The 25275-nt window shown below is 43.2% G+C and overlaps 4 protein-coding genes and 1 non-coding gene across 5 annotated transcripts in view; 2 read left to right on the forward strand and 3 right to left on the reverse strand.

The window, feature by feature from the left end:
• The window catches only part of LOC126562004 (motile sperm domain-containing protein 2-like), a 332954-nt gene that overhangs the window by 159800 nt on the left and 147879 nt on the right, over window positions 1-25275 (forward strand). The gene's annotated exons all lie outside the window — the stretch shown is intronic.
• Window positions 2164-2235, reverse strand: Trnae-uuc (transfer RNA glutamic acid (anticodon UUC)). The gene has a single exon. It is a non-coding gene; the product is annotated as a tRNA-Glu (tRNA).
• On the forward strand, window positions 14454-15619 carry LOC126562556 (clavesin-1). Its single transcript, XM_050219101.1, has 3 exons — window positions 14454-14894; window positions 14964-15274; window positions 15341-15619. The coding sequence occupies exons 1-3, from the start codon at window positions 14465-14467 to the stop codon at window positions 15617-15619; spliced, it is 1020 nt and encodes a 339-aa protein (XP_050075058.1). The 5' UTR covers window positions 14454-14464.
• LOC126562614 (peptidoglycan-recognition protein 2-like) lies at window positions 16302-17431 on the reverse strand. Its single transcript, XM_050219165.1, has 3 exons — window positions 16989-17431; window positions 16565-16903; window positions 16302-16498 (listed from the first exon to the last, which is right to left on the reverse strand). Exons 1-3 carry the CDS (start codon window positions 17416-17418, stop codon window positions 16302-16304), a joined length of 966 nt encoding a protein of 321 aa, XP_050075122.1. The 5' UTR covers window positions 17419-17431.
• Window positions 21746-24905, reverse strand: LOC126561653 (rab5 GDP/GTP exchange factor). The gene is made up of 5 exons (XM_050217938.1): window positions 24746-24905; window positions 24342-24578; window positions 23521-24254; window positions 23195-23437; window positions 21746-22860 (listed from the first exon to the last, which is right to left on the reverse strand). Exons 1-5 carry the CDS (start codon window positions 24903-24905, stop codon window positions 21790-21792), a joined length of 2445 nt encoding a protein of 814 aa, XP_050073895.1. The 3' UTR covers window positions 21746-21789.

A 25275-nucleotide genomic window follows, 5' to 3' on the forward strand; every position in this document is an offset into this window, starting at 1 on the left:
CTTAGATTATAGTTAAGCTCCAAGGAAAGGATATCCTTTAGTTATTGGCTATTCTAAAATGTTTGCAACAATAGAACACGTTTGCAATATAATTTTCAACTGATATTTCTTGCTTGTATCAAAGATTTACTTAAGATATTATTTCTTCATGCAATCCAAATCAATCCTCACAATTGACGGCCATAATTAATGTTTTGGAAAACATTGACATATGATAATTGAAGCATAGTATTCTAAACAAGGAAGGGATCATGTTGTAATTCCGAAAATATTACAATTTTTGTTTTTTTCCTCTATTGTAGGCTAGCACTCTATTCTATACTAGTGTATTAGGGTTGTCACAATAGCTTAAGAACTATAGACATATTAAGCTGAATAAAATATTCAATTATAACATACAATCTGCAATTACGACTAATCACATCCAAAAGCATCAGAAAAATAGATTTTCCTCTGTTCTGATACTTCGTTTCCTCACAACTCTTCCCAACGAGACGCTTTGTTGGTACTTTTTTTATTAAATCTTTTTTTGGGTTCCATAAATCCTTCACGCTCAATTTATACCTAATCAAACACACCCCCTAATTGCTTATGATTTGGCGCTTGTTTGTTTGTCAATAATTTCTGTGTCATGTGATAATTTACCGATCGAAACACACTCTTGGCACACTCTTTTGAACAACAATAACGTTCACTGAATGCATTTCTTTGCCAAGTTTGTTAACGAATAACATTTGTGTTACCTCTCTCTCTCTCTCTCTGTAAGTCATGCTTCATATCGTTTACTATCGTTGCTTTTCTCCGTTCACTTTACGCCGTTAGATGATGACGATCGTTGATCGCGTGAGCATAGATGATCATCAGTAGGGCCAGCTAGCAAACGTACGAAAGCGAAAGGCCAACTATAACTTTAACATTTTTTCCCCTAACCACGACAGACGATCTAATCGATTGGTCAAAAACATTACACCAAAGTTGAAATCACCGTGTGCGTGCTACATAATGATCGGATGGATGATTTATAAACTCCCACCAGAATCGGTACGCGTTGAATTTGACCCGAACTTTATTAGACTGTTGGTCAATACCACCGACCATCGCTAGGGGTTCATCAAATTCAGATTAACATTTTTTGGCCCAATTTCTTTCTGATATTCTATTATGCTTGCGGCTATAAAAACGAAGATGAGCAAAGCTTTCTGTTAAGAAAAAACTGTCTCCCAACCGTCCCAAGACAGCAATATATTTCATTCTTACGTTACTCGTTCCATTTCGCACAAGAACGGTTCCTGGTGCCTTTGGACAGTATTTTGCATTCCAGGAAGCGTAAAACACACAAACACAGAAAGACAGACACTTTGTCCGTATCACAGTTGTCCATTAGAGAAGTATCAGTTTAATCATTGTATAATTCATGAGGCAGGTCCGTCTAAAAAAAAAGCGGTAAAGCTCCGCTGCTTTGTATAAGCTTTATCTGCCTGCTCTGGCAGATAATTTTCGCAAAATAATTAAGATAGTTTTGGTTTTTGGTGGTTTTTTATTCTTTTATTTTCTCTTTTGTTTGTGACGAATTTTCTGCTGCTGTGTTTGCTTATTTCCGTGGCATTTAGATCGTTTGTTTGACCTTTTGCCCGACACACAGACAGGCTGAGCGGGTCTGTGTTGAATGGTGTTTGAAGCGGTTTCGTTGTTTAATTTTTGGCCACAGTTTTCTTTCCTGGAGTAGGAAATAATGTGTTTGTCAGATTTAAACAAAAAAACATATTTTAATTATTCTACTGCTTAGTTAAGGTAAAACGTATTAGTTGGAGCTGTTTTTATTCTACACTTTTTCATGATAATGTTCATCGAAACTATGAAAAAACATCTGATTGCATACTTTCAGACGATATGCATACACGTCACAATGCGAATAAAAGCAATCATCATTATTCCTTCCATTATTATTTCGATGCTAATAAAAGCAACAGGAATATTCCTTTTTTTATTATGTTTTTGTTTAAATTCAGTAGAAAATTTAAAGTTTGCATTGAATCCTAAATGCTTACTACATTCTCTTCAAGAAGAAAATTTAATGATAATGAAAGAATGATAATTTAATATTCTCTACGAGCATGGAAAATAATATTAATTCAGGTAAGAAAAAGAGAGGGATTTCTCTTCTTCCCATACCGGGAATCGAACCCGGGCCTTCTGGGTGAAAGCCAGATATCCTAGCCACTAGACCATATGGGATTGCGTACTAAAACCATACTAAGAACTCAACTGCTTGCACTAATGATTATTCGGAAGCAATATTTATTCTGGCATTCGCAAGAATAATCATACAGAATCCTTCCATAATATTTTATTTTTTCCTGGCTTTCACAGCTAGAAGAGAAGTAACTTGAACTCGATTGGCTAATCGGCAGCCGCCGGGTGAGCTCGCTTTACCTTACAGCGGGTTACTGGGACAGACAAGATGTTCTAATTATTGCAACAATTCACACTGCCAGACACAGACATATTGGTACCGCCTAGCGCCAAGGCACAAAGCACTCATCTACAATTACCTGCTCGGTAACGTCCCATAGCCCTTCCCGCGACGAACCCTTTACCTAAGTTCAGTCCCGATGGCTACTTTGATGCTTTGCTTTGCTTTCGGGGTTGCTGAAACTGGACATATTTAGGCACAGACACCCTACCACCAACCATCACGATGTGGTGTGGCAAATGTGGCATACAGCTGCCAGCTATATGGGCACACGGTGGCACAAGCGGTATGAAGAAAGCCTACGAGCCGGACAAAGCATATTCGAACACACACACACACACACACTGAATTTTTCTGACATAATTTCTGTCGGCAATCGAACTAGTACAATCGAGCCACAATCAATTGAATTTAGCTATCGGGTTTGTATGAGCATCCCTCCAGGGCAAAATCTTAATTCGGTCATCTTAAATCAACCGATTGCAAGAGCTTGTGTGTCACCTGGGCTTGCGGGTTGTTGGCCCACCTGCCCCAAAGGGAGTTGTTTCGTTCTAGAAAGAGCTGGAATTTTGGAATTGGACACTCGAAGGTGTTAGGCTTGAGTGCAGCAATCCGAAATCCGATTCACGCATAATGTTTACATGCGTGTTTCCTTTCCGAAAGGCGATTTCGATTTACAACCACCCCAAAACAAGCCTTTGCAACTGACCGCAGTTCCTCTAGCACAAACGGTTGAGCAAAACGAAATATGTTTCACGTTTTCCAAACGCTCGCCAACCGATTGCAATTTTTGCCACCGTAGAACATCTGCATCGGGCAGGAAAAAGGGTGCAATCGCATATGAAAAGCGGTTTGAAAGCCGAACGAAAACTCGTTCGTTATGCAACGTTCCCAACGTGTTACTGACCAGACACAGTCTGGGCGCAAAACCCAGTCCCGAATGGTGTAAACCAACATCCGCAGAACAATCTGGCACGATCGATGGAAAACCCTGCCTGACGGAGTGTACCCAGTGTACCTGCACTTACTCCAAAGTGTCGTGACCAACGGGTGGCGGGCTGTTTGCTGGAAACTGGTTATTTTCTCCACGGGGACGACCTATCTAGAATTGCTTCATCGGGTTTCAATTTACTGCCGCTTCTGCTGCTGTTGGCTGCAGCTACATTATTGGGTTGTTTATCCGGGGAAAATTCCTCTCGGATTGGGTAGCGTGGTGCGCTCATCTATCTTTAAAACTTTAATGCTGAATGAGTCCGTCCGTTTATGGAGCGCTCACACGTGTTGATCCCTAGGTCGCACACTTATAAGCCCTGTTTATCGATCGTTCAATTAAAGGCTCACTACACGGTTGGGAAGCTTTCTGGAGAGTCAATTGGCGATTGCGATGGGATTATGGGAAAGCAAACAGCTGAAGCTTGGCGATTAATGATTTTAATTATGATTTTTTATCACTTCTTTTTTGTATTGTTTGATAACATTTTTTGAGTTATATTTTTATTACTTACTTCGACTAATTGGCGAATAAATGTTTATATTAGGTTTTTATGAGAAAAAATGTTGCAATAATTTGTTAAATAATTTGTTTTATTTCGGGAATTGATGCCAAATTTTTAAATATTTTCTTTAATTTTCTAGTTTTTACATTGTTTTATAAAACAGCCTCTACTCTACACACCATGCTTGTAATGATTTATTTTATTAGTAGTTTTTCTTTGCAAATCAACAACATCAAGTTGTGCTTTGTTGTGCTTACCCCGTGGACCCCGTCTTTTCACCTTTTTTTTTCAATACACCCTTATGTACCGTACCGTTCGAAAATCAACATATCAACATCAACCGTGTCCGCCCGCGAAACCGACACCGATTTGTTATTTTCATCATCATCATCACCATCATCGAGCCGGCTGTTGTAATTTCGATTTCGGTTAAGTTTCGTTTCGTTTGCAGAAATAGAACGCACTTCCTAGCGCAAGATGATTTCTCACTCTCATTTCATTCGTTCGATCGCTCTCGCACAAATTCTTCGCTCGAATCGTGCGCATCGAAGGATTGAGAAACTGTTAGCGTTGAGGCTTGTAACCGATTGCCACCAGAGGATGGTGGGGTTACAGCTTGTTGTCATCATCATCATCATCATCAACGGCAGCGCACACGCGTAGTAATCCACCGAAACCCGCTAAGCCCCACGCACGTAAGGTAACCAAGGGAAACGGAGCAGTAAAGCCAGCGTTCGCCCGGAGAATCGAGTGCGGCTGGTGTTTCAGTCTAGTACGAAGCTTCAGCCGGTGCAGTCCTCGCGCCATCTAGAGCGTTCTCGGTAACGGTGTAATGGTGGTGTGTCGTTTGGGCATTTCGTACCAGTGACCAACGCGTGTTTCGATGCGGTACAATCTGGGGTCGGACTTTTCATGTTTAACAGTAATAACCAACACTCCAAAAGGAATCTCTGTCATTTGAGATGTATTAGTGAAGTGTAAAAAGAAAAAGAATAAAAGCTTTAGAAACATCCAAAAAGTGTGAAAAGAAAGAGTGTATTAAGACAATTTAAAGACAAAGCGAAAAAAACGGTTCTAATTGCTTATGGTGTCGGTAAAAAGGTAGATTTAGTTTCTGCCTTTATCGAGCCTAAAAAGGTCATCTACACAAAGGTCAGCCCACACACCAAAACACCAAAGGTAAGCAAATCAAAATCACAAAACGAAACAAAATTCCCATCCGATACGAAAGACTTCAATGCGTCAATGCACCAGTTCCCCCTGCAAACAGCAAGCGACGAACCCTCGCTACGCGTAGTTTGTTTACCAGTCAATAAACCACCAGCTTCTAATTACATCCAGCCAGCATATTTTGCGCCTTTTTATCAACGAAACAACTCTGTGGCCTGTGATGTAATGGTTGCTGCTGCTGATAGAGTTCAACGGTGTTTGCAATAGCAAGAATTTCCACACCAAACCTGAGCTCCACGATCACTTCAACGATCGAAGTAACATTTAGCAGTTTCCATCTCGACCGACCGACCGACCGACCGACCGACCTACTGCGATTGCTGCGGTACGATGGCGGAAAAAGTGCAAGTGCTTTTCCCATCCCCATAAGCAACACAAGGCTGAACTTTCCGCCGCGCGTGATCGTGCGTTCGGAGCCGTTTCTGTGGCGCTGTGGCTGTCGTGTTTTTGAAGCTTGACGCTTGATGGGAAAGGGCTCGAGAGGGCTCATGAATAATTCCCTCATCGCCACCACCAATCGTATCGTTAGGCAATACGATAGACAGGCATATGATTTTAATGGAGTCCCGGAGCTTTTGAGCTTTCAAACTTAAACTGCCGTGGTACACGTGGTAAGAAAACGAGTTTTGGGAGTTATTTTTAAACAGAAACGAAAAGGGCAAACCTTTGGTGGCTTCAAACTTCCCACTTTTGAAGCAGAATTCTCACACAAAAAGAAGGAACGCAAAGAACTCGTTTCGATTCGTTTGTTTTATCTAAAAATCAGTTCAAGAACGTTCTCGATGGTATCCGGATTCTGCAATCAGTAACAATTGTACACAAATTCACCATCGCACCGGAGATCGTTTGTTGGCAGTAACATTTACCTCAATTTAAGCCTAGTTCCCGACAACCACCTTTTCGCACCTTTCCACACGATCCATCAGAACGGTACGACCGTTTCCTGATCCGTCTTGCGAGGGTTGACGTTTTTCTCTCTCGAGCTCGTCTCGTACACCTTCCTTCATGTCACACACACAGCATCTCACAACTGTAAAACCCATTCCGGTATAATCGGCCGATAGCCTTCGGGTGGTAGAATAAAATATACAAACTGCTTAGATGGCCCGGTGCGATGCGGAAATCGTACTCACCTAACAAATAAACGCCGCCTGACGGAATGTCCCGAGTTAATGTGGCTTGAGTGACACAAACACACACACACCGATAGAATTAAAATGCGAATATTTGAATAGTAGTCAACGGGGACTCGATTTAAGATCGTTTTAGTTCCTCGTACAACTCGCTGCTGGTGCAATGCAGTAAGGTAAGGCCCCCTTGGAAACCGCAATTCCCTTACATTGTGAAGATGAGGACAAAGGTGCATAAAAAAAGGAAGGTTGTAGGAGGAAATCAGTGGAGGAACTTGCAATTTACCGATTGTGAATTAGATGAGAAAAACGCGCACGCCGTGGCATTTTAGTGATAAATGGTACCGAGCATCACATCATCACGAGACGGTCCCGGGTCGGTGGTCGTGCTAGCAGAGCAACTAGGCATTAATCACTCGATTGATAATCGGAATGATAAATATATCATTATAAAATGGTTTGCTTTTCTTTGTGTTTAATGGTTTTTTCTTTATCTATTTATTGTGCTTATTTTTAATCAGACCCACAAGGTGACTGTGAAATATGCAAACTAAACGATTTTGTTGAAATCCGTTCAAAATTCGCTGCATTGCATTTTTCTTTTTGCTGAAAGAACGGCCGGGCAGGTATTGCTGATTTTAAATTTAAAATAGCTTAGCTAATTAAATATTTTGAGATTTACCAGATATTTCAGTTTGTATAATATAAACATTCGGCAATCAGGAAGTGGCTTACAATTTCCCACTTTTTTGCCCAGAAGTAAAGCTCTTCTACTGCAGTTCCTCGCCTATTTTACCCTTAGCGGCTGCACATCAACTGATCACTTTGCAATATTTTATTTGCACCTCAAAATTATGAATCGGAAAACGATGAAAATATTGTGGTTTACTAGCCTTAAAATTTAGCATAGTTATGCTATAGCATAAAAAATATTTTCAATATATTTTTAGCACACTTCACATGTGTTGTTGTGCAAAAATCTCCTCCGCAAATAAAAACAAATCCACCATCTTTCGTCCATTGACACCGACGTCAAAGACGTATAACAACAAGCAGAAGGAACTAGTTTTTTTCTTTGGCCATAAACCACTTATTGATCCTACTGCGAACTTCCTAACGGAACCAAGCTATTGGAAATATTGCTTCACGCCTGTTTGGGGGAAATCCTTGTAAAAAGAATCCGAACCGGTTGCTTGGTTGAAATCCGCAACGGAAACATGCAACACTAACCTGTCAACCTTTTCGGAGGTGGCCGTTCAGCAGCAATCCGTTTGACGTCAATCGACGGGAGACGGTGTGGCTCAACTAATGGGGAAATATGTTTACTATTTTTATGGGTGATTGCATCAAACATAAATGCATCAAACATGATGATATTGTGCCACGGAGCTGCATCAGTCTACATCAGGCTGAGGGAGAGCAAAATTAGTCCGACTCACTCATGGTGAACAGATAAACAGTTTACTCAACTCAAAATCCTGTTTGCAGCTTGTCTTATTTATTGTTTTCTATTATGAAGCGATTAATTAATGACTGCGAAATATGACACGGCGCTGTTGAGGTCAAAATAAATGTCCAAATGGTTGTCAATTAAAAGAAGCATTATAGCAAATGAAACAAAAGACAAGTACCAACTCCTACCGCCACATGGAAACAACGCTTTTAAGTATTTCCGTATCAAGAAAAGTATCGATGTAGATGGTTTAAATTTGCATGCCACATAGGGTTCTAAAGCAAAAACGTTGACTAACTAATGCTAAATTAGAATCATCTGCCAACCTTTTTAGTCGATCGTTAGCCCGAACGTAGTCACAGACCGTTGCATATTTTAATGCCCGTCTTTGGTTCGCACTACACGATTCGCACATTTCTTTTTCCTTGTTTTTGGAGGCGTTTTTTTTTTTCGGGGGAAATACACGCGCTGGTTTTCAGCACGAATGTCGCGTCTTTCGACCCTCATTTTCAAAGTCAATGTTAATATGCTGCCTGATAGGTAGGTGTCTGTGTATCTGGTGTGTTTTTGTATGTTTGCTTCTTAACAAATCACAACACAAAAAAAAAACAAAAGATGAGATAAATTTTCTACTTTTTTGCCTGGGAGTTCTCAAACTTTCGGCAGTTTTCGCTTTGTTAGAGAAAAAGGAATAATATAGGCGGGAATGAGCCCAGCTCATACATATGTAATGTGTGCATTTGTGGTGGAAAAGTTGGAATATTCCTGTTTTCTGTTTTAAGATTTTCGCTCTTCCACCTCCTTCTCAGTAGGGATCAAATTTTCGGGCTCATTTTGATATAGTTTCGAATTTCTAGCCGCAGAATGAAAGGAAAAGGAATAGCATGACCAAATTGAAATATGTAAACGAAAGCAAAAGGAATGAAAAGAATGAAAATAGAATCTTATTTATTGCATTAAAATTGGAGTTCATTCATCCCGGATTTTTAGAAAAGATCTCGTACACTATGATAGAAAATTTCACAGAGATCACTCTGTGGAAGATCACCGAGGTTGGAGGATAGTGTTCAAAATAGGCATGTCTGTTCGGTATGGACAACGATTCTGAAGTTCGTTCTGCACGACAAAATCAAAATAAATTAAATTAATTACTAACGAAAATTTTACATAGTTATACTACATTTTTATCACATTTAATAAACGTGTTTTAAGAAAATCATTTTGAATAGAGTAGTTATTTAAAGCTTAATTTATTTTCCATCAACATCAATTTCACAGCAGTTAGACACGTTTAACTTGCATCTAGAAAAGCTACCAACAAAAACATGTAACACTTTCAAACGATTCCAAAGTCCATCGCTTCTTTTCGTATGCACACACGCTCGTGCCACATGCAACATCGATGCATCCAAGCCCATATGTGTGTTTATGGTTTATCTCGCCGAAGGGATAAACCAACATCGAAACACCAGCCCTTTCTATAAAACCAGTCTCGACCATATTCGCTCACCATGGGATTTACATCGTTTATTAGCTTTCGATACCCGTCTAATGTTTGGGGGATGATGAAATTACAACCTTGAATATTGATAGGGAGAAGCAACACAACCACGCACGACCCGACACACTCACTAGCTCAGTGTGCGATGCGCAAGATGATCCAGTTCGTTGGGTTTCAGAGGATTGCTCAAGGCAGTATGGGGAAGCAGGAAGCCGGTTACCCATCAGATCATTAATATGAAAGGCATCCACTAGATCCAGTGTGTCTGTGATGATTAGTAGCCGTGGTAGTAGCTGCAAAGGGCTAAGATGCAATCTGAAGTCGGAAAAAAGTCAAGGATGTTGGGCAGCTTTAGTTTGGGGGTCGCCCAATGAGCTCATCGATAATGTTGGTGTGTATGTATTGCCCAATATCGGTTCGTTTTATGGCTGGCGACGTACGTTTTAATGACAGAAAATTCAATGAAAATTGATAGACTTCTAACTCTTACTCGAATGTTAATTGTAGCTAGAACAAAAAGGTTAAGAATTATTGCATTCACAGATCGCTTTTGTGTCATCTTAACACGTCTCTTTCAAAAAGAGTAGCGCCTGTCTAGACTCGAGTTCATATGTCGTTTCGAAGCGATACACGTCACAAGGAAAAACTGATGTTAAGTTGTTTAAGGTGCTTACTTTAATAAACCACTAATAGCCAATCATTATGAAAATCCATAGACACGAGAAGAAGAAAGAGAGACTACACGCCCTGTTCATAAGATCTATTTCTGAAAAACGCTACCACCACCTCATTATTATTTAATCCAGGTAATTAGGTCAACAACACCGGATGCCCCATTGGCTTTTTAAAATTACGGTGATTACTTTTCAATCACCCCGACTGAGGCAGACATTTCTCGCCCAACCATTGCCCTCTGTTCGCATGTCCAAAACACGGATTGATACAGTTTTAAGGTTCCTTGTTGGACCATAATTTAATCGTCCCTTTCCATCTATTCTCTCCCAAATCGACCCATTACTTCACAAAGATTGTCCGAAGCTTTCTCTCCGACTACTGCTGGGGCAATCGTTTTCTTTGCCACCAAAAGCCGTCATTTATCGAATCAATCGACGAACAAAAGCTCCTCTAACCCTTCCATGTGAGACGGGCCTATTATCCATACTGCCGAAATACCCATTCACACACGCTAATCATCCAACACCACGCACGTTCCGGATTAATGCACCTATTGGATTGCAGAATATGATTAATGAACCGCGAGAACCGCAGTTCATCACACCCTGGCGGGCGATGAAAAAGAGCCGTGTCGGTGTGAAATACATGCAGAAATCCTTATGTGCAACACTGCCCGTTTTTGTGTCCGTTCGGTCGGATCGTTAATCACTTTCTTATGTGTGATCTTGCTAAAATGTTTTCAGGTTTTCAGTGAAGCGAATTGATGCAATTTATTATTGTTTTGATTATTTTAACACATTTTCCTATCAGATAGGTTTGTGTTTTGCTTTTTTTGTTAGTAGTAGTTTTGTTTTCTTTTTATAATTTATTGTAATATACATATTGATACTACCTGTTTTTCAGGTATATTTTACTTGCTCCAAATAACACTTCAATAGTTCATTAGTTCATTATGTATCGATAAAAGATGTTTTTTGTACTTAAATTCAAATTCTAACATAAAAATACATGTAATTTATTTGAATCTGTCAAACAAAATGAAAAAATTAAAAAATATACAGCAAACAAAAAAATTAGTAATAAATAAAATATCATAAAAATAATTAAAACATAAAAAAATCTTAAAAATGAAAAGAGCAATTTGGTCCAATCCAGCATGATTCATTCGGCCATTTCACTCCACGTTTATCGTGCATTGCACAAGCGCAATGGGCATGTTTCGTAGGTCAGTTTTAATTCTTTCCTCTCCATTAAGCGCTCTCCATCCAGCACGATAAGAAGCCCAACCGAAAACCGTCCCCTGAGTGGCATTGAAACACTTTCGCCTAGACACGTGCTTTTTTTTTTTGGTATCTGCCCAACCACAACGGATCGGCCACCAGCTCGGCGCAGATTAACCGCATCAGGACCGTGCCAGCCCGTGGCTTAGTTTGGCCTGACCTGCGCAGCGTTCAGTGTTATGTAACGAACCTTTGTAACACACATGGTGCACCGTTGTTGAAGGCGTCCGCAGTCAAGATGACGAAGATACGCACATCTCGTTGCAATTGGTCCGCATCCCACACGGAACGCGATTAAAAGGCGACGCGTGCGTTGTGTTCCTCCCGCCAAAAAACAAAAAAGGCTGTTGCGCTTCTTTCGTTTTTGACTTTGGCCCACTCAGAAGCGATTGCGTACACCTGATACACGTTTGATTATCCTACCGTACGGTGTGTACGTGTACCCGGTATGTGTGTTAAGTTCATTTCGAACATTAAGTGTAAAAAGTGTCGAAAGTGTGTCATCCTGGCGCGCCAAAAAGCTGCCGCTCATTAAAAACCCGCAAGTCAATTTACTGTCGTCGTCGTCGTCGTGATTGTGCGTACTTTTTGTTACTGTTTAACTAACCGCCCAAAAACTGAGTGCTGTTAAGCGAAATAATTCGTCACACAGAGAGAAGGAACACACAACAAAAAAAGACTATTTTCATGCCTCACCGTCAAAATGAGGTTAATTTCTAAGTTTGAACCTTCTTTTTTTTCTGACGACCTCTCGCATCTGGGGCTAGGGTAGGCTGAATAACAGTTTCATTTACAGGCGGCGGCTGGTATGGAGAGGAAGGATAGCGAATGGAGAAGGTTATCATCCCATTACCAGGATTGGGAGGTGTAGCAAGGATTGGTTGTGCCCAAACAGAGTCAAAGAGTCATGTCAAGAGTTCAAATTTAAAATTACTACTTACCACCACGTGGGCACCATCGGCTATGTGTGTCACCAGTTTATTAGACGCATGGTTGAGCAATAGGAATGTACGTTTACCAATTTTGTTTTTCTGTTAAAGCTTATTGGCTACAATAACGTACGAGATCTGTGACATATGTTGATGAAGAATGCCATTTTGGGGATGAACCGTTGATGGATTGCCGATGAGAACGCCTAGCACTTGTGGGAGCTTTAAAAGCCTTGACATTCGAACCGTCTTTGGGTCAAAGAGGGCCTCACAAAACACTCGTAAAGCTATTGTAAGCTCGAATCGAAAACTATGAGTGTGAGGATTCCCATGGATCGTTTTTGGGAAGTAACACCTAACACATTGATGGACACAAGCTTCACTCCTTTTCTCCAAATCTAATTCATCGGAGCCAAAGTTTTGTGGTTTCGTTTTTCGTTTAATTGCCCGCCACTGTGCGGACGCTTCCATTAACGCTCCAATCCATCCGTTGGGGAGCTTTAATGATCACTGTTGCTTATCAAATGAGCCTGCTGCTACTGCTGTAAAAAGCCCCAAGCGACTTAACGAGCTAAAGGAATAGCTTACATTCGATACCTTTTTGTCCGGACTATTGGCTTCACACACACACACACACACAACGAACGACACCTGTGTTCCTGTTTTTGGACTGATTTTTCCACTAATGGGGCATCGAGGTCACCAAGGCGCCCAGAGACATTATCGAGCGGAGTGTATTTTTTGGTTCCTCTTTTGCATGCAAGAACAACAACGTGTTGCTGGGTTGGTGAGACGCTTTGGACGGTTCCCAATCGCTCGATGCGAAAAGAAAACCTCGATGCGCGAATGTCACGTCCAATGTCAGGCTTTAGACAGACGAATGATTAGCTTTTGTCTGTGACAAAAACAAAACGCAGTTAATACGCAGTTCCGAAAGGAATTCATTTGCCGTTGGGTCGAAAGAAACAAAAATTGAGGACATTGCGGCTTTTTGGCAGTGAGTTACTGTTTTCGAAAACGGATCCTACGACAGCCCGAGTGATTTAAGATGAGGAGTGCTCCTCTAAATTCAAAAAAATAAAAAATAAAAAAATCTCATTTCAAATTCTTTGCTATAACAGTTCCTAAAGAAACTCACATGGACCCACTCAACTTCCTTATCCCGATGATAACATACTTACTATCTTTATAATAGATAAACTTTCTGGTTTAAAATCACATGTAAATGTAGCCTTTGTCATCTGCCAATTTTCAAATATTCCATTCTTTATACTTGTTCAAACAATTATTGCTTTATTGCCCAAAAAAAAAATACTGTCGAATTACATTCCGATGATGCGATGCCTCTTCACGAAAGGAACACCCACCTAGTACACCACGTATGGCAGTATGCAAATCTTTCTCAGCTTATGCCACGAACTCCGTTTTTCCGGTTTTTACGTTTGATGTCAATTAGCTTCCCCTTTGGTACACCACACCTTCGCCCGATACGCTTTGTTTCCATCATTCTTTTAATTTACCTCATTCAAAAGGGTGCCACCAGAATATCCGGGAGACTTCCAGGTGGGCAAACAATCTCGTCACTGAAAGTCACATCAATTATTTGGCCGACGATTAAAGAGTGCTGAGTAAATGTACAAAGTTCCCTCCGTGGCTTGGTGGAGGTAATGATAAAGATGAGATCTTTGCACGCGAGTGGGGCGTGTAACTATAGTCTATAATCGTCATCAGACCAACGGGGGTTCTGATGAAGTGCTTCGAGAGTGATGATCAAACCAAAGCGAGAACATTATTTCCAGTTCTTAAGGTCGGCTCATTTGCATAAACTGTCGTCATGTCCGTAACGAAGCACATGCCGACAGGTTCTCATGATGGTGTGACAATCAGGAACCACTGCTAGACGGTAGTCAACCCTTAGAAGATCCACATTTGACCTTAGAACAGTAGGTCATTAGCTGGTGACAATGACAAGACAGAATTTTTCTGTGAATTGCTCGATTGAGAAGCTTTTGGGGCTGCCGAAGTTTACACCGGATTGGTATGCTAATGATCAGTGAGATGGGTTGGAGATTTTCTGGTTGTACTTCACCAAACATGCGCCACAAAACGAGAACTATGAAGCATCCTCTGATCGACCTGTTGAAGAATTCTAGTCTGAATCTCAACCGGACGCCCTTATCTTAATTCCAATGATTCTTCCGCATATTAAATTATTCAACATTCTTGTTTCTCCCTTTCGCGCCCTAGACTTACACAGCTCTCGCCCTACCAAGCTGCGTATTTACCAAAGCCACACGATGACGACCACACGCGTGATACTAAACTTCCCGTGGACCAGCAGCGAAAAGCTGAAGGGTGACTTCTTTCAGGACACCGGTGTCACCGATGCTGTTATGAAGATCGCCCGCAAGGAGCTGCGTGAAGACAAATCCATCCGAGAACAGTCGCTAGAACAGTTGCGCGAATGGTTACACAAGAACGGGGACGTCGAGAATGTCCGAACGGACGATCTGTTTCTGTTGCGATTTTTGCGCACGAAAAAGTTTAGCGTCCCGATGGCACAGCAGATGATACTGAAGTATCTGAACTTTCGCAAAGTGTTTACCCATCTGATCCACACGCTCGACTTTATGTCGCCCAGTGTGCTGAAGCTGCTGAACGGTGGTTACATCTTTCCGTCCCCGATTCGGGACAAGCACGGACGTCGTGTGATTGTTGGGTTTGCTAGTAAGTTGTCCGTGTGTTTCCGCGGTCAGCTAGGAGGATGCTGATGTGTTCGCATTTCTGTCTTTGTAGATCACTTCAATCCGGCCGAACACAACAGCTCCGATATGGCACGGTTGCACTTCATCACCTACGAAACGCTGATGGAAGATCCGGAGAATCAAATTTGCGGCCTGGTGCATATTGGCGACTTTAAGGGCATCTCGACCGCGCACGTTGCCTGTTGGAATCCGACCGACTTTCTGCGCATCATGAAGTGGGGCGAACAGTCGATCCCGATGCGAAACAAGGAGGTACATCTGGTGAATGTGCCCTCGACCGTAAAGTACATCATCGAGGCCGGCAAGTCGATGGTTAGCAAAAAGATGAAGGAACGACTACAGGTAGGGAAGGGTTAAGCGGCCATCAGCACAATTGGTGCTAATCAGATGAACGTATTTACTTCGTAGGTTCACGTCACCGTACAGGATCTCTGCCGGAAGGTTGATCCAGCCTGTCTGCCGAAGGAGATGGGCGGTACGATGCCGATGGCTGAGATGATCGAGCTGTGGAAGATGGAGCTAGCGGCCAAACGGAACCTCGTCCTTACCTCGTCCAACATGCGCATCCTTAGCGATCGGGGTATCGTCTCGCGGAACGGTACCGATCGAAACAATAACAGCGCCCACAGCAACTCGCTCGGCATGGAAACGATCACCGGTAGCTTCCGCAAGCTGGAGGTGGACTAGCGACCAAAAAAAAGAAACAAAACACAAAACCGAGAGAGATTTGTTAGTGTATAGTTATCGTATGTATGCATATATACATGTATGTGTGTTTTTTGTGTGATAGCATCTTACCTTACTTGACGGAAGTGACGCATTAGTAGTAGCAGTAGTAGTAATGGTAGTATCCGCAGACCCCAAGATAATCCACTGAGATATATGGGAGTTGGGTGGATGTTTCGAGTACTTAAGATTTGACAGTTGTGACAGGGTTTAGTATAACGTTGTGTATGGTAGCTTTACTGTTTTGTGTATTTTCTTACATGTTTTTTTCGTTTCATTTCGTTTCATTGGTTGTATACTATTTGCACCGGTTTTTTCTTTATTTTTTAACCTTTCTTCAGTGAGTGCGTGAGTGTCTTGGTGTGAGAGTTTGAGGGCGCTTCCCGCTTTCGATACTAACACACCGCGAACAGCGTACCTCGAGCAAATAAGACATTATTGTTGATGCGTTAATACTTCCGAGAACTACAGTCACAACATCCAACCGCTACAGAGTTGGCTCTTTGATTTTTTGGTAGGTACGCGCGAAAGCCAGAGAAAGGTTCCAAATGAAGTGAGAAATGTTCTACTAGTAGCTAAGCAAGGGGCAGTTTTTACCAATAAAATGTGTACCTATGAAAAGCGAAGACTGTTGATGCGAATATCAGACGAATCCCTGCCAGTGGGGCCATCGCTGCAGCTGGTTGTACATGGCGGTACCGTCCTTCGTGGCGTGGGTAGTATTGATGAACCCGTGAAGTCGATAATGTGGCGAAAGGTAGAAGCGACGAATTGACTCGGTGAAGAATGCTTTCAGCTCGGCGTACTGTACTGCCGTCGGTTGACGATCGGTAAAGTTGCCTGTAAAGAAGGTGGGTCTCTAGAGTGAAGTCTTGATTGATGTTTACCAAAAATCCTCACGCCTACCAATCATGCCCACTACTAGCGTTGTGTTCCGGCCGGGAAGATCCTCAAACCCGTGCTGACTCTTCCAGCCACGTGCCTCGTACGTCACACCATCACCTCCGATGAGAAAGTTGTACGGGATGTGGTCACGACGTGCCGACCAGCAGCTTTGTTCGGTGTTTTGTAGAAAGCGCACACAGCTCTCCTGATTCAGACATCCTTCCGAGCCCGTATCCACCACGATCACATCCGTAACGGCTTGCTTATCGAGAGTTGCCACCTCCAGTGCTACCGGATACTGCCACCAGGCGGGTCTTTCGACTAGAAAGAATGGATGCGAAACGGGCCAAGGACGTTGGACTGCCATTGAGGGAAGTGAAAAGCAACCGTATCAATCATAACTGAACAACGCGATAACTACACTCTCTACACTTGACGCACTCACTTGTTAGCAGTAGCAGATACACGCCAACCACGACACCAAGCAGTAGGAATATCAGCAACGCCACCATCAAACCTACCGCCACCGGATGCACCCGGTTTGGATCATCAGCCCGCAGCTTCGCCCGATATCGCCACGCTTCACGCGAACTGTCCTTCACGTACAGCAGCGGCGTACGTTCGGTTTCGCCCGCCTCGAGATCGTAGTAATCCTGCGCCGACTTCCGGTTCCAGGCGACGGGTGAATTCAACCGGCTCGAGCTCGATGCCGCAACGGTGCGCGCTGTGGAGAGCATAAGAGTGAAACACTTAGCACCGGCACGTTCGAGAAGGATCGTCCGCACGGAATCCTGGTCGGCGAAGGACTCCACCAGCGTTTGAAGCCGCCGTTCGATGAAGCTCGCGAAAAACCGACTGTTCAGTACGATTAACATTTTGCGCTAGTGTGTTTCGCAAGGCGCGCCACCGGAACGCGGCTGCAACATGCGGAAATAGGCACGCCCTATCAGAGAGACGCCATGCGCGAATGGTCAATGCAGGCCAAGTAGTGGTTGGATGATTGTAAACATTGATCTCGGCACCCGATAAGGCACGCGTGCGCATATTGATAAGTGCAATCGGTGCAAAGACTTCCCGATCGTGTCCGAACCGTTCTTTGTTAACGTTGGTTCGCTTGGGCTAGGGTGTTCTGAACGTTAAAGGGCTCAACCTTCGTTTGGTGCGAGATATCCCTTTACTTCATAAAGGCACAATCGGGGATAAAGGGGACTGTTCTATCCTGACTAAGTATTCGGTTAATCTCATCACTCTATACGGATGCACATAGCCCGGGTGGTCGTTTGTTTGTAAACTTACTCGTGCAATCTTTGAAGCAGATTTCACTTCATCGTTCTCTATTGCTTTCGTTCTCTCTTTAATCACATGATTCATAATGAAATATCAATCACGAAGTTTATCAACTCTAATCTGTTTGTTGTACTACACAAATGGTATTTGAAAAAAACAATCAACTATCTGTTATGCAATGAATCTTTACGAGATTCTTCCAGACATAACACTGTCATAAGGAAATAATTATTATAATTCGGAATATTTTTTGACTATATTTATCGAAACAGCTACCAGATGTTGAGGACACATGTAATAATCTTCAAAAGGGAATCACAATATCCTTTAGGAAAAGATTTCAACAGATAGAGAACCTTCCTCTTGGACTAAACCTCTAGGAAAGTTTAAAAAATGAAATTGGCCTCGTGGAATTGGCCAATTTGCCTTGAACTGGTTGTAAAACAAGATTCCTCTCACGAGAAAGCCCTCTAAAAGCTGGCTCCTTTAAACCATGGGCAACATTACAATCGTCATTTCGGACCTTTCCCTGACGACTGAAGACTGGCTATCCAGCTATGGGTAAAATAAGGTTGAGGAAGCCTCTAATGGTAGGCTGGGACCTCGCAATTTTGTAGTGTCAGAAAAAAATATTAGAGAGATCACAAAAATATACATTAGCATCTCACATGGCTGAACTTCATACGGCAGGACCGATTACCAAATCCCATCCGTACTGCTCCCCCGTAGTGAGAATTTACTGTCTAACTACTGAGGTGTCGATATGTAACGTAAGCCATTAGATGTCCGGAATGACTTGGCAGGTCGTTAAGTTGAAAAAGCAAAAATATTACATCTCACTACTACATCAAGTCTAAAGCAAAGGAAACAATGTTCCATTTAATTAAGGAACACACAGTATATAATCCTACTGCAATATCGTATACTGACGTAAGCTGGTAATGTCTGGACCCAAGGGTAAACAGAATCACTCCCTATCTTGCTGGTTCGTCCAGCGCACGCTCTATTGCTAAGCAAACGTGTTCCATTACCATTACACTTCGGCAAACTATCGCCATAGCAACCTACGACGAACCTACTCGATTATTCTTACCGTAGCACACTACAAAGGTAACTACTTGACTCATATCCGCATAGTAACGCGTATCCTAAAAACTCCGTCCTCCGTAAGTACAATTTCCCGAACCTTAATTTTCACAAATGGCGTAGATCACTTTCAACACAATTTTCAAACTTCGCGCACTGCATCTGCTTGCAGAGAAACTTGTGGACCTTGCTCATGAGTTGGACACCGACCCCGTCCCGACGCATTTAGGCTTCCCGTGCTTATCTTATCGAGATGCAGTTCTGTGCCTGTAGCTTCACTCCGATCGCAGCTACTTCCACCGAAACACGGAGCACGATCATTTATCATTGTGTCAACAAAGCGTCGGGATCATGCACTGTGCTTCCAACAAGGTGGAGACAAAACAACTTACCGGCTTGATACATGCTTGCTTGCTTGCGGATCTGGTGGATGATGTGCTCGGTCGCGGCTGCTGGGAACATTCGAGATTTAGAGCGGTGCCTTCCCTGGCCCGCAAAAAATTAGCCCATCAGATGGGTAGATGGAACCGTTTAGGGCCGCTAATGTCTGGACACTCGAAACTAACTGGCAACGCTGGTAGAATACTTGCAGGAGTAGGTGTGTGTGTAAGTGTGGTTGAAGGAGTTGGTTGGCACTTTCTAAGGAGGTTCCCGTGTTGGCTCCCTACGCCAGCGGTACAAAATTGTCATCTGCGTAGGCCAGCTGCTCCTTGCACATGCTCTTGCTGTAATGCGCTCCAGACGCCAACTACGGGAAGTGACCCGCCGGGAGAAGTGAGATGCACCAGCCAGACTTAACTGTAGCAGCTGTAGTTGCTGTACGACTTACGGCCACACACTTCTTGGCAGGCACTTTGAATGCTCGAGCAAAATCTTTTCGTTTGGCCGTTTAGTGTTGCGATATGAATAATTGGCACGTGTTTGTTACTGGAGTGTTTGTTGCTCCCAAAACATGAATCACCGATAACCACACGAACGGGAAGTGAGAGGGCCCTGAATTATTCACTTACAAGTCGCTAATCGGTAGCGAATTGATTTGGGGTTTGGTGATTGTAACGTTTGTTTTATCAATTACTGTTTTGCTTTAAACATCTGGGCGATTTTAGCGATTTTTTCTTGAGTTAATTTGCAAAGGAAGCAAAGTATCGCACTGACACTGGATGGAAGTAGGATCTACTGATGTCGTGATCCGAAAGCTACACGCTGCTGCACACTGACTGGCCAACCGTAACGAACTAACGGAGAGAGCGTAAGCGATGGCACCAAGTATTCACACAGGTATGTACAGTAGTTACCTGAGGATCAACAAAGCCCTCATAGTCAGCGAGATCACCACCCGAGCGGGGTAAACATACCCGAGGCCTGCATCACGATGCATTCGGACACCACACCACCACCAATCGGTCCTGACCTTCTCCTGAAGTCTTCACCTTCTCTCCCGAGCAAAGTCTTTGATAAGATAAGCCGCTACAATCAGTACATGGCGCGTGCAGTTGCAGGTCTGTTGATGATCATGCTCGCATTTACACGCACGTACAGGACCTTCGTACGATCGTGAGACACCAGGTAAAAAAAAATATTTAAAAAACACGCACACATCACACAGACACCCGCCGACAATGTCGCGTGGGAGGTACACCTTTCTTCACACTGATAAGCGGTTTCTTGAAGCGGATCTTCTAGATTCACACGGCAATAAACATGATTCATGGTCAAAACTTTACTGCATGTGGGTCATGAGTGCAATGTAATGTCTAGTTGGCAAAATTACAGGTCACTTAAAGCGCATTTAATTTATCGATTTGACTTAAAAATAAACATTTTTAAGACAAAAAAATAATTTGATGATCATATTACCACAAAAGGACATCTTAAATCTTCTTTCCAAGGTTTGTTGTAGATCACTCTAGGTATGCGATGACTAAAGTCTACCAACGGCTCCTCTGTTGCCTAGGCAACGAACTGCACTTCCACATGGAGCTGTGCTGAAATGATTTACTTATTACACCACATCACAAAACATATCGTGTCTATCGAGCTTTATGGCAAACAACATTAAAAAAAAAACAACTACGTTCTTACGCTCGTCGCCTTTAAAACACATCTAGCGAGTATTGCGGTTTTTTGTTGAACGTGCAAAACAGTCCATCGAACGGAACGAAGCGAGATTGTACATTTGTTTAGATTTTGCTTAGCCACTTTTGTTCCGCGCCGTATTCTCGTGTCGTAATCGGTATCGAATTTCGCGCCACCGAATACAGTGGTGAACGCATTTGTAGGGGTAAGTAATTCTTCGACAGAAAAATATTAAATCAATTCTACACAAACGGTCAATAAATCATGTTTTTTTAATTGTAAGTCAAGTTACGAAAAGTCATACGTACTTACTTATCTGGTCTGCTCGAGAAGTCCGGCGTTCGTCAATCTTTTGTGCTTCCTGGATGAACGCGATTCCGTCTATCATGCTTCCTCTTTGCGATTTTGATCGTCCGGTGTGATTCTCATGACATGTTCAGCCCATCAGAATGTGCCAGACGAGCCTAGTTCTAGCGAGATCTTGAATCTCAGCGAATTCGTTTTTGCAACGTCTTTTCCACACATATGGACGAAAGTCAGAAAACTTAACAACTTAATCAATTTATCGATTGAATTAGCAAATAAGTGTGTTTATTTTTTTTCTCCCTCACTCTCTGCCTCTATCTCCTTTTTCTCTTGTACTAAACAAATAACAAACAAGTTTTGTTCCATTTTCTCTTCCCTCTCAATTAAATATACAATAACAAGTCACTATAATCCGTGTCAACTCCGTTGTCTTTCCATGCATGCGTGTGTGTGTGTGTATGTCCATTTCCAATTTCCGTTTGCACCCGAGTCTAAATTAAGCTGGCGTCATTATTAGCATTCCGATCGCCAGCCATTGATTTTGGGCCATTTTGTCCACCAACACCACCCCCACTCCCGGACGGTGGATGTAAAACGCCTGTGGCGCACGTTATCGTCGGAATGTTACAACCGTGCAACGATAGCCCATGAAAATCGGCCACCGTCGGCTTCAGTGGTGATTCCAACATTAAAGAACCAGGTGAATCATCCAACAAACTTCCCCCACTGCCACCGGTAGCAACCACAGCCGATACGGATGGTTTTAACGGCAACGGTAACAATGGTTCCGGTGGTCGCCGAACGCTACCCTCACCTTTTTGCAACAACGGATCAAACTCTTCCAGATCGAAGGGTGAAATGGTCGGTTTGGTCGATTCGCTGGGTACGCTCGGGACCGATTTAAAGGCCACACCCCGCGGATCGTAATCTTCCGCCGTACTATTGTCACCGCTGTGATCGGAAAAATCAAAATCGTAGTTGATGTTGCGTATGCCACGGATGAAATCCGTCGCCAGATCGTCCGGTGTGGCCAGTCCGTCGAGGGATTGCGCATCGAAGATGTTGTTGTAGTCGAACGAGGGTGATGCCGAGAGTAGATCGGCCGAATTGCTGGCACTGAGACCGTAGAAGGGTGATGTTGGTGCGACCGTTTCGAATGGACCTGCGTCCACCGATACGAGCGGCGTTGTTAGCGTGTGGGAAAGGCTCTGTACCAACTGTTCTACCACTTCACCGGTGAATGGACCAGTGGTTGATGAACTACCGGACGTGGGTTGATTGGATGTGGTGGCGGCCATACCGGTGTCATCGGTTGATTTCTTTGGTTTGCTGTTGGCAGACTCTATGTTGATCGTCTGGTTGACGGCTACCAGGTTTGAGGTAAAGTGACCTCCGCCAACTGGGATTGGCGATTGTACCGATGCAGGATCAACGTACGCGGATGCTGTCGAGGAGGACAGGTACTGCTGTCTGAGGGCGACGACACGGGCTGGTGTTTTGCACGGTTGTAGCACAAGCGGCGTACGTTCGAGCACCTCGGCAACGGTTTGTCGAATTTCTTGCTGCAATATAATGGGTGATACAAAGAAACGTATGCATTATTAAACACAATCTTTTTCTTAAATGGATTTGAAAAAAAAAACATTATGCCCCTTTTACTTTAACTATTAATTACATGTCTTACAAGACCGTTAACCAAGATAGCTAGTGGTCAATAATCCTATTGACAAAACTACCTATTAATGCTTTTAAAGGTGTATTTCATACAAATCTACTTAAATAGTGCTTTATAGGCAGATTTTGTTAATAGGGAGGTGCAGCGCGCATTTAAAATTCTCCACTCTGCGGGATAAAATTCACAAAATAAAATGTTTCTTTACTGTCTTGACTACTTACCTCAAACGTATCGATTTCCTCGTTCAGCGTAATGATCCCGTTGTACAGTTCGTCCTTTTTCGACGCGATCGTCTTCATCACCTTCATGTTTTCCGATATCTGATGCAGACTTTCGCACGCAATTAGTGCACTTTCCCACGCGGAAGTGCCCTCGTGCTCACCCGACATAAAACTATCAAATTCGGCCTGCGTCAGCGAGAGCGATTCAGCGGTAATGTTTTCGATGAACGAAATAGCACAGCACTGCAAAAAGTCAAACCGTAAAAAACATTAAATAATCGATTCTCGTTTTAATTGCTGCAAATAATTTAAAAAAAAAAACTAACCAAATTAGTGAAGCAATATCCACCTTCGCCACTCATCAATCGGGAAGCGTTGCTGAACCGCGTGATAAAGTTAATATTACTGTGCAGCCGCACCGGGTTCGATTTTAGCACCACAAAGATCAACGCGGGCAAGAAATCGTCCGCACTGGCCGGTCCTTCGACCGATTTCTTCAGAAAGCTAAAGATGTGCCTACAGCACCGCACAATACAGTCGAGCTTTTCCTGCGGTGACAGAAATGAATCCACCGATGCCAGCTCGGTAATAGCCGTGTACGCCAGCTCACGCACCTCCGAGTTCACCTCATCGATACTGCACATCAGATGGTCGGCCGTTATCCAGTTTAGCTGCCGAATGCGCTTGTGTATATACGAATCATTGTCCTCGTCATCGGTAGACGGTGGTGAGAACAGATATTTGTGATTTTTCGTCATAATGCAGCGTTCGAAAAAATCCAGCACCTGTTCGCGCACATCCTCCGTTGCGCCGGCAAACTTGGAGTTGTCCATGTGCATATAGTCACGGAACTTGGTGTACCCATTCTGTACCAGCTCCGACAACTCATCCACGCTAACCGTAGTGTACTTTTTGCGTATCTGCTGGTCGAGCATGTGTATGAAGTATTTTAACTCCTGTTTGGCCGCATCCTCTATCTTCAGCGCTTTTAGCGCATCGATGTACTCCTGCTCGAGCTTTTCCACCGGTTGCCTACTATGATGGCGGGATTTTTCCGAATCTACAAAGAAAGGAAAAAAACAAATATTCCGCATTTAGCAACTGGCCTACAGCGATCATATATATGGCCACCGATGCGATGCATTACCTCTGCCAGGGGTAGATTTTTTAATTAGCTCTATTAAATTTAACTTTTTCTTCTTCTCATCCCGATCACCCGATAGTTTGGGGATTAGTTTCGAATGCAACGAGAGCTGCTGGTGTTGTTGATGGTGTGCGGACTTGCTATTGGAAGCCGTTGCCTGATCCGCACCAGGCATTTGCTGCGATTCTCGAGCAGCGTGCTGTGTCTGGTGATCGTTACTATTCTTCGACAGTCGAAATGCTGACGGAAGGAAAAAAGAAAAAGCAAGATAATGATGTGGCCTGCATGCACGAAACACCAATGTTTGCATGCTTTCTCCGATAACCGCCCCTTCTTTATGGGGGGGGGTGGGGGGTTTGGTGTACTTCTGCAATAGCACCCACCACTTCCGCCCAGTTTCTACTTACGCTTCGTATGTCGCTCCTTCTGTGACCGTTCGCGATAACACTTCGAGCACAGCCCGTTCCATTGCGCGTTCCCGTAAAACCCGCATCCATTTCTGCACTTCAAATCTTTCTGCTTAATGCGGGGCGTTTTGATGGAGAATATCTTTTCCACCTTATCCATCGTGCGTGTATGTGTGTGCTTCCTTCCGGAAATGGGTAACTTCTATGGAAATAACGGATGGACACAACGGGTATCGTTACGCAAATCGGTGGCGCCACATCACATTCCGGTTTTCGATCGGTTTTGCACTTCAGCCAAAGTGGATATTCGATTGCACAACACGTCGGGCGAAAGGAATGCCGTCGTTCGACTGACTGGCGATATAATTATGATGAAACGGGTTCCGTGAGCAACGGGCGTACTGATCCGCTGGTGTTTTTTCTTGGCACTGTGCTGTGGTGGATTGAATGTGTGCTGTGTTTTTCAAAAATATTCTTCCAGCGGAAATCGTGTTCGTGTACCACATAATCACAGCATCATACAACAGATT

This window comes from Anopheles maculipalpis, chromosome 3RL, assembly GCF_943734695.1.
Source record: "Anopheles maculipalpis chromosome 3RL, idAnoMacuDA_375_x, whole genome shotgun sequence".
Taxonomy (NCBI): Eukaryota; Metazoa; Arthropoda; class Insecta; order Diptera; family Culicidae; genus Anopheles; species Anopheles maculipalpis.

What these genes read in the sequence shown, in the direction of transcription:
- LOC126562556 (XM_050219101.1), top strand. Translation starts at nt 14,465, where the DNA reads ATGACGACCACACGCGTGATACTAAACTTCCCGTGGACCAGCAGCGAA. An exon ending in TGTGATTGTTGGGTTTGCTA is followed by an intron (nt 14,895 to 14,963) that starts GTAAGTTGTCCG and finishes CTGTCTTTGTAG; the next exon opens with ATCACTTCAATCCGGCCGAA. An exon ending in AGATGAAGGAACGACTACAG is followed by an intron (nt 15,275 to 15,340) that starts GTAGGGAAGGGT and finishes TTTACTTCGTAG; the next exon opens with GTTCACGTCACCGTACAGGA.
- LOC126562614 (XM_050219165.1), bottom strand. Translation starts at nt 17,418, where the DNA reads ATGTTAATCGTACTGAACAGTCGGTTTTTCGCGAGCTTCATCGAACGG. An exon ending in GTATCTGCTACTGCTAACAA is followed by an intron (nt 16,904 to 16,988) that starts GTGAGTGCGTCA and finishes CCTCAATGGCAG; the next exon opens with TCCAACGTCCTTGGCCCGTT. An exon ending in GCTAGTAGTGGGCATGATTG is followed by an intron (nt 16,499 to 16,564) that starts GTAGGCGTGAGG and finishes CCTTCTTTACAG; the next exon opens with GCAACTTTACCGATCGTCAA.
- LOC126561653 (XM_050217938.1), bottom strand. Translation starts at nt 24,905, where the DNA reads ATGGATAAGGTGGAAAAGATATTCTCCATCAAAACGCCCCGCATTAAG. An exon ending in AAAATCTACCCCTGGCAGAG is followed by an intron (nt 24,255 to 24,341) that starts GTAATGCATCGC and finishes CTTTCTTTGTAG; the next exon opens with ATTCGGAAAAATCCCGCCAT. An exon ending in AGGAAATCGATACGTTTGAG is followed by an intron (nt 22,861 to 23,194) that starts GTAAGTAGTCAA and finishes ATTATATTGCAG; the next exon opens with CAAGAAATTCGACAAACCGT.